The sequence below is a fragment of the Protobothrops mucrosquamatus genome, unplaced genomic scaffold, assembly GCF_001527695.2.
Source record: "Protobothrops mucrosquamatus isolate PMUCROS unplaced genomic scaffold, P.Mucros_1.0 scaffold5040, whole genome shotgun sequence".
NCBI lineage: Eukaryota > Metazoa > Chordata > Lepidosauria > Squamata > Viperidae > Protobothrops > Protobothrops mucrosquamatus.
Window position 1 is genome coordinate 70,278 of NW_015390917.1, and position 9,269 is coordinate 79,546.

Sequence of the window (9,269 nt, forward strand, 5' to 3'; positions counted from 1 at the left end):
AGCAACTAAGATGATCCAAGGCCTGGAGACTAAAACGTACGAAGAATGGCTGCGGGACATAGGTTTGGCTAGTCTAAAGAAAAGAAGAAATAGGGGAGACATGATAACAGTGTTCCAGTATCTGAGGGGCTGCCAGAAAGAAGAGGGGGTCAGGTTGTTCACCAAAGCACCAGAGGGAAGGACGAGAAACAATGGTTGGAAACTGATCAAAGAGAGAAGCAACCTGGAACTTAGGAGAAACTTCCTGACAGTGAGGACAATCAACCAGTGGAACAACCTGCCTCCAGAAATCGTGGGCGCTCCATCACTGGAGATTTTTAAGAGGAGACTGGAAATTCACCTGTCTGAGACAGTGTAGGTTCTCCTGCTTGAGCAGGGGGCTGGACTAGAAGACCTCCAAGGTCCCTTCCAGCTCTATTCTATTCTATTCTATTCTATTCTATTCTATTCTATTCTATTCTATTCTATTCTATTCTATAGCACATTACACTGATGTAGAGAGGCATTGCATGAATGCTCTCCAGAGGTTGTGATTGCTCCAATATTGTAGGTTTTTAAGAAAAGACTGGACAGCCACTTGTCTTGAAATGGTACAGGGTTTCCTGCTTGAGTGGGGCAGGGGGGTTGGACTAGTCCCTTCCAATTCTGTTATTATGTTATCCTGTTATCCTCATACCACGTTCTTGGTTGGAATATTATGGCCCTTTCAAGTTTTGTTGTTTTTTTTAAGGCAGGAGAGTCCTGATGAGTAGGAATATCCTGCTGTTAAGAATAGCCATTCAGTGGGACGATCCATCTAAAACTGTAGGAATTTGATGACTACCTATCAAGGGTGGCTTATGGGATTCTTGGGCTGAGTTGGGGATCGACTTAATGACAAAAATCATACATTCTGTGACTGCCATATATGTATCGCCTTGTGGTCTCCCATTCAAACGTTGCCCAGAACAACTCCTGAAATTATAATTTGGAAACACTCTCAAAGCATAGCTCAGAGCTTTTAAACATTGATACAAACCAGGTCCATCCGATCACACATCTACCAGTTGGCAAGGATTCACCTGTCCAATTTATGTATTTTTATCTATCTATCTATCTATCTATCTATCTATCTATCTATCTATCTATCTATCTATCTATCTATCTATCTATCTATCTATCTATCTTTCTATCTATCTATCTATCTATCTATCTATCTATCTATTTATCTATCTATCTATCTATCTTTCTTTCTCTTTCTTTCTTTCTTTTTATCTATCTACCTACTTACTTACTTACTTAATTACTTATTTATTTATCAAATTGATAAGTCGCCCATCTCCAATTTATTTATTTGTTTGTTTGTTTGTTTATTAATCAATCAATCAAATTGATAAGTCATCCATCTCGCTATTCAAAGTCTTCCCTACTGCTGCAACTAGAAAAGCAAGGGACATTAGCAGAGCCCCTGCAGAAATGCAGAAGTGAATTTGATCACAACTCTTACTGAGGAGATTAAAAATTCACCACCCCAATCAATTATTCAAAGGATAGAGCTCGGCTTAGCTTAGGTGCCCGAGAAGCTCTATAAAAATAGATCAAGGGGTTGTTTCCTGCTAAGCGTGAGCAAAGCGATTATATCAAGGCTTCCAAATACATATCTTGGCATATCCGGGGGTGCCGAAGCAAGCAGAAATGATGAAATAAGCCAGGAGAAACACAGCGGTCTGTGATTATCTGATCAACTATCCGTTGAACCAAGGTTCCCTGCACTGAAATCTCTCACGTCTGACTGGCCTCCACTGAACTGCATCGTCTTGGTACATACACACTCATCCAGAAGGAAAGGGAGGATTTGGGCTTCATCCAGGATTCCTGATCTGATTTTGTTTTTTTGTTTTTTTAAAGGAGACAAGATTACATTTGCTCTTACTGAAAAGAATATCATGCTTGAAGCCTTGTCAAGGACTAGAATTTACCTTCTCTTTGTGATTGGTCCAAACTCATTGGTGGTTTTCATGACTAAGGCGGGACTAGAACTTACTGTCAACTTCTGAAACGAACCTGGGTGAAGCCATCTTTGTCGTTCTAAGTTGCCACAGGTTGGGGGTAAGGGTGAAAGAAAAGGACAGCATTGCTAGACTAAACACAGAGCAGTCCCATGGGAACCAAGGTCATTCCCACAGGAGCTGGAAGGTGGAGAGAAGAAGTTTCACGGAGCCCGTCAATTGCTTTTATTGGCTAGCCTGATCAATAGCATAGCAGAGGGGAGGGAACTGTTACATTTAGTTACACTGAATCCCTAAGGAGAATTTTAGCATTGGTTTCACTTTTGACTCTGCCAATATTATGTATCCAATAAACATGTTCTTTGAGGAAACTTCAAGGCTCGGAGTTCTGATTTATTTGGTTTCATTAGTTGGAACCTTGGCCCTTACCATATCCTGGTGATTGGTCCAAAGTCGCCCAGCCAGCTTTACTGCCTAAGGTGGAACTAGAAATTACTGTTTCTTGATGATTGGTCCAAAGTCACGCAGTTGGCTTTCATGCCTAAAGCTGGACTAGAACTCATCGTCACCTGGTTTCTAAACCAGCACCTTAACCACTACATCAAACTTGCTCTCTAATAAATGTTGTGACGTTGTTCATTTTATTTCATTGTCACTTCTTGGGAATTTTTCTTCTCCCCCCCCCCCAATTTCTAATTTTTTTCTAATTTCTAATTTTCTAATTGTTTTCCAATCTTCCAATCTCCCATCCAATATTAATCAGGCCTGAAATTGCTTAGCTTCTACATCCAAACAGCCAGATTCTGCTCCTTGCTCATTCAACTAAAGAAAGAATTTACAAGTATCCAATCTCACCAATCAACTACAACCATTTCTATAGTCAGCTAAAGTTCTCTTAATGCAAAAGTTGAGTCAATAAATCTACAGCTACTTTCCCCAATCTTGTTCTCTCCCAATGAGGGGGTTCTCTCTTCATCAAATTCCCAATCAGCACAGTCCAGGGAATTCTGGGAACTGCAATTCCTATATACCTGGAAGACACATACTAGAGGAGGCTACTTTATGCTGTGACCATCATTCTGCCTGAAGATTATTTTCACAAAGAATTGGTAACCGTGTTCTCCATGTGTTCTGCTCCCCACTAAATTTCTTGTTAGAAACTGAAATTATTTAGTTACTCTAAGCCATTGTTTCTCAACCTTAGCAACTTTAAGATGTATGGACTTCAACTCTCCCTGCCAGCTATGTTGGCTCTGGAATTCTGGGAGTTGAAGTCCATACGTCTTAAAGTTGCTGAGGTTAAGAAATGTAACTCTAGGCCAGGGGTCTTCAAACTTGGCCCTTTTATGACTTGTGGACTTCAACTCCCAGAATTCCTCAGCCAGGCACGCCTGGCTGAGGAATTCTGGGAGTTGAAGTCCACAAGTCATAAAAGGGCCAAGTTTGAAGACCCCTGCTCTAAGCTGATCAGGAAAGGAATCAGAAAGGATGTTCCACAATTCATTTTCCACATCACGGACAAAAACAGCACAGGTCAACATGCTAAATGCTACAGGAAGAGAAAAGTCATGGGAAAGAACTGGAAAATGGGGTTATTATTATTTTTTTACCTACTTTTCAAGGCCAGCCTTTCAGATCGTCTTCAGCTTTCTGACATGGCAATTGTCAGAAAATAAAACCCACCACCGAGAACAGGTGTAGAAAAATAAAGACGGTGGCCAACGCAAGACGGAGAAACATAAATGTGCAAGAAAAGAAAAACAAATTAATATAAACCAACATAAGCCATGGAGAAATAAATCTAAATCCAGCATTTGAAAACAAAAAGGGACTTCCGAAAAGAGAACTTCCCAGTGAGTTTAAAAAAAAAAAAAAACACTCACACAATGAGAACAGAACATTTTGTTGAACATAACAAAAAAAATAAGCAAAATGGACAGAAATCTAGGTAGTCCTCGACTTACAACCACAATTGAGCCCAACATTTCTGTTGCTGAGCAAAACAGTTAAGTTTTGCCCCATTTTACAACCTTTTTTGCCACCGTTATTAAGCGAATCATGACAGTTGTTAAGTAAGACAATAGAAGTAAATCTGGCTTCCCCATGGACTTTGCTTGTCAGAGGGTTGTAGAAGGTCCCAGGGTCATGCAATATGAGTCATAAATATGAGTCAGTTCTAAGCGTCAGAATTTTGATCACGTGACCATGGAGATGCTACAGCGATCACAAGTGTGAAAAACAGTCATAAATCACTTTTTTTAGTGCCGTTGTAATTTAGAATGGTCACTAAACAAATGGTTGTAAGTCAAGGACTACTTGTAGAGGAATCATGGACCCAGAGGAAATGCTTACCTGTACATGGGAACGGTGACGGTTCGTTCGTAGTAATTCCAGGTAGAGTGCAAATCGGTTCGGGTGAGGTTAGTGGCGTAAAACCTCCATGCAGCCTGAGAGAATACAGGAAGGAGAGGCAGATGTGATTTCAAAAAAAAACTAAAACAAGCAAATAATGAAGTTAACTTGCTGCTGGTGCAGTGGTTAGAATGTGATATTGCAGGCTGACTCTGCCCACTGCCAACAGTTCAATCCTGACCGGCTCAAGGTTGACTGAGCCTTCCATCCTTCCAAGGTTGGTAAAATGAGGACCCAGATTGTTGGGGGCAATAGGCTGACTCTGTAAACCAGGATTCCCCAACCTGTGGGCCGTGGCCCAGTAGTAGGCCGTGGCCTGCTGGCCACCGGGCCGTAGGACAGGCTGGCCAGTCTGCGCCACATGTGTGTGCATACCCCCCCACTTGCGCTAGCGCCGTGGCCACGGGGCACAAAAATGGGACGCCACACCTCAGGGTGCAAAAACAGGCCGCCGCCACACCATAGGTTGTGAAAATGGGCGCCGCCACACAGCGGGGTGCAAAAATGGGCTGCTATGGCACTGCAAGGCACAAAAACGGCCACCGCCACATCATGGGGCGCAGAAACAAGGCACTGTGCCACACAAGAACAGGGCAGGGCTAGTAAGTATCACACGGGTACTAGCCCCGCCCCCTTTACTGCGTGCACATGCTCGCGGCCCCGTGCACACATGCAGGCACGCACGCATATAAAATGCTTCCCCCTCCCTTTTCCTCCGGTCCACCAACTGACAAAGGTCGGTGACCTCTGCTGTAAACCACTCAGAGAAAGTTGTAAAAAGCACTGTGAAGCAGTATATAAGTCTAAGAGCTATTGCCATTAAGAGCTGTGGTAGTGCAGTGGTTAGAATGCAGCACTGCAGACTGACTCTGCCAACTGCCCGCAGTTCGATCCTGGCCAGCTCAAGATTGACTGAGCCTTCCATCCTTCTGAGGTCAGTAAAAATGAGGACCCAGATTGTTGGGAGCTGACTCTGTGAATTGCTTAAAGAGGGCTGTAAAGCCCTGTGAAGCGGTATATAAGTCTAAATGCTGTTGCTATTGCTAACTTAGTTTCTGCAGGGGAGAAACCATATTGTCCTAATCTTTAACTTACAGGGAGTCCTCGTCTTACAACCACCACCGTGATCAGAATTTCTGTTGTTAAGCAAGGTGATTGTTAAGTGAAGCGTGCCCCATTTTACAACCTTTTTTGCCACAGTGCTTAAGCAAATAACTGCAGTTGAGGTCCACAAGTCTTAAAGTTGGCTGGCTAGGGAATTCTGGGAGTTGAAGTCCACAAGTCTTAAAGTTGCCAAGATTGGAGATCCTTGCTCTAGAACAGGGGTAGGCAACCTTGGCTGTTTTATGACTCGTGGACTTCAACTCCCAGAATTCCTGGGCCAGCCTGGCTCAGGTTGGAAACCTCTCCCTTTCCCCTCAGCATGGCTGGCTCAGGAATTCTGGAGGGTGAAGTCCACGAGTCATAAAAGAGCCAAGGTTGCCTACTCCTGCCCTAGAAGGTTTTGCAGCGTGAATCAATTCTCTTTCAGCACCTTTTTGATCCATTTCTCTCTCCTCAGAAATCCGACCTTCCCTGAGCCCCTCAGCCACCCACACACCCATTCTCTCTGCTTACCTGAATTAGGCCAGCTGCAGGATTCCTCCTTTTTTCAAAGTGCTTCTGACGATGCTGCTCTTGAACCTTCAAGGCAAAGCCGGAACCTAGAATTCCCTGAAAATTAAATTAACCAAATAACAGAGTTGGAAGGGACCTTGGGAGACCTCCTAGCCCAGCACCCTGCTCAAGAACCTATACATTTCAAACAAGTGGTTGTCCATTCTCTTCTAAAAAACCTCCAGTGAGGTTTTAAACCCACAACCCACAACTTCTGGAGGCAAGTCGTTCCACTAATTAATTGTTCTAACTGTCAGGAAATTTCTCCTTAGTTCTAGGTTTGGTTCTCTCCTTGATTAGTTTCCACCCGTTGCTTCTTGTCCTGCCTTCAGGCCCCTTGGAGAATAGATTAACCCCCCTCTTCTTCGTGGTAGCCACTTAGATAGTGGGACACTGCTATAATAATAATAATAATAATAATAATAATAATAATAATAATAATAATAATAATAATAATAATAATAACAACAACAACAACAACAACAACAAAACAGCAACAACAACAAAACAACAACAACAACAACAACAACAACAACAACAACAACAATAATAATAATAATAATAATAATAATAATAATAATAATAATAATAATAATAATAATAAAGTTGGAAGGGACCTTGGAGGTCATCTAGTCCAACCCCCTGCTCAGGAAGGAAATCCTACACCATTTTGGACAAATGGCTGTCCAGTCTCTTCTTTAAAACTTCCAGTGTTGGAGCATTCACAAGTTCTGGAGGCAGGTTGTTCCACTGGTTAATTGTTCTAACTGTCAGGAAGTTTCTCCTTAGTTCCAGGTTGCTTCTCTCCTTGATTGGTTTCTATCCGTTGCTTCTTGTCCTGCCTTCAGGTGCTTTGGAGAATAGCTTGACTCCCTCTTCTTTGGGGCAGCCCCTGAGATATTGGAACACTGCTATCATGTCCCCCCTCGTCCTTCTCTTCATTAAACTAGACATACCCAATTCCAGCAACTGCTCCTTGTATGTTTTAGCCTCCAGTCCCCTAATCATCTTTGTTGCTCTTCTCTGCACTCTTTCTAGAGTCTCAGCATCTTTTCTACATCGTGGTGACCAAAACTGGATGTCACCCCAATCCTTGTTTTCCTTAAAGTAGACATCCCCAATTCCTGCAACCGTCCTTCGTATGTTTTAGCCTCCAGTTCCCTAATCATCTTCGTTGCTCTTCTCTGCAATCTTTCTAGAGTCTCAATAACGTTTCTATATTTTTTATATTAAGTACAGTATTATTTCCCATTAGGTTTGTCAAGAATCAGGTTACGCAATACTGAGTCGTTCATTAAACGTGAGGACGCTCTTCTTCAGCAGCGTTGTGACTTCAAATGGACACTGAACGAATGGTTGTAAGTCAAGGACTACCTGCAGACGCATTGAACTTCGTCACCGAGTAAAACAGTTCCTTCTTCCGACAAAAAAAATGGCACGATCTAGGCTTGGAAACTATTCTGAGATCAGAGGCAATCCAGATGCTTTCCATCCGAAGTGAGTCACAGCCCTGGATATGATCTGGCTTTCTTTTCAAGGAAAGGAAAGGACTTTACTTACTGCGGGGAGAGCGAAAAAGGAAACCCCAATCAAAGTGAAGGTTGCTGCCAGGAGACGCCCATTCCAGGTTTGTGGATACTTGTCCCCATAGCCAATGGTGGTCAGGGTAATCTGGACGAAAACAGAGATGGTTGCATGAAATCTGCAAAGTCAAGATTGGCGGAGGAACACAATCAAATGAATCTGCTGTACATAAGTCAGCCTAGGCCAGTGGTGGCGAACTTAGGGCACGGGTGCCAGAGGCAGCACTCAGAGCCCTCTCTGTGGGCACACGTGCCGTTGTCCCAGCCTCGCCTCCCCCCACAATCCCCTCTTCTCCAGCAGCCCCCCTAAAGGAGAGTCGCCCCTGAGTGTGGCCCACGCGGAGCAGCGCAGCCAAGGACATGGCAGCCAGGCGGTGTAGACAAGACCCTGCCTTCATGCCCCATCGTGCACAGTTGATGCTGCAGGGCGCGGGCAGAGGGCGTGGCTGCCATAGTGCTGCTGGGCTGCCTGGGCGATCTGTGGCGGGCCCCGGAGGCGGGGCAGGAGATGGGGAGGTGGGGCAGGGGGCGGGGCAGGGGTGGAGCAGGGGCGGGGCCAGTTTTGGGGTACTCAGTCTCTAAAAAGTTCTCCATCACTGGCCTAGGCATTAAAAAAAAGCATTTGAGATTGTATAAAGGTGAGCAATAGATAAGATGCTGAAGCTGAGGTTCAAATACTTTGGCCACCTAATGAGAAGAGAGGATTCCTTAGAGCAGGGGTCCCCAACCCCCAGTCCTTGGACCAGTACTGGGCTGTGGCATGCCAGCAACTGGGCCACACAAACAAGCGAAGCCCCATCCACGGGATGGAGGCAGCACACAAAACCATGCACCCTCCGGTCCACGGAAAAACCTCTCTCCATGGAACTGGTCCAGAGTTCTTGCACCCAGAGTTGATAAAGATTTGGCAGGCTGGAGAGCTAAAGAGAAAGCCCGTGCTTCAAGCTAATTGGGAAATGTGATTTATGACTGTTAATTGGAGGAGGGAATTGTGCTTTGTCACTTTGTGCCCAGGAGAGGAGAATTCAGTTTTTGGCTTCCACTATGTAGTGCCGATACTTTGTTTCTCGAATAAAAGACTCTTTAAGGTAAACAATGCCTCGAAGTTCTTTTGAAGAGTTTCATCTGTCTGGAAGCATGACAGCTACGTTGATAGCCAGAAATTCATGGCCTGAAACTGGCAAGCAAAAGATACTTACCAGGCCCCACCAAAGGGCATCTGCATAGGTATCAAAATGGTCATTTTCTCCTTTCTCAGCCAAGTACACCAGGAAGGAGGCTAAAATTAGGCACAGGAATCCAATATACCAAGCGGTGATCAACTCCTGCAAACAGCGAAAGAGAAAAATGAAGGGTAGATAGCTTTGGGATGTATCTCCACCCACATCCGCTTCGTCAGTCGTCCCCGACTTCAAGGGAGGAAAAAATATTACTGGGATACTGGCGCCATGAGACAAAAGGGAGGGGCACACATACGGCAGAGGCAATTTGGTTTAGAGATGAAGTTGCTGGTCTAGAAACCAGGAGATGGTGAGTTCTAATTCTGCCTTAGGCATGAAAACCAACTGGGTGACTTTAGGCCAATCACCAGGAGATTGTGAGTTCTAGTCTTGCCTTAGGCCTGAAAACC

General features: G+C 44.3%; 1 protein-coding gene across 1 annotated transcript in view; it reads right to left on the reverse strand.

Annotated features, from left to right (window-relative positions):
* Positions 1-8,964, reverse strand: part of KCNQ2 (potassium voltage-gated channel subfamily Q member 2) — a gene marked incomplete at its 5' end in the record, with an annotated part of 69,184 nt that extends 60,220 nt beyond the window's left edge. The window contains 4 exons of the mRNA XM_029286788.1: positions 4,341-4,435; positions 6,018-6,113; positions 7,617-7,727; positions 8,839-8,964. Of these exons, the coding sequence (XP_029142621.1) occupies positions 4,341-4,435; positions 6,018-6,113; positions 7,617-7,727; positions 8,839-8,964 (428 nt within the window). The remainder of the gene's footprint in view (positions 1-4,340; positions 4,436-6,017; positions 6,114-7,616; positions 7,728-8,838) is intronic.
* Between the last annotated feature and the right edge of the window lie 305 nt (positions 8,965-9,269).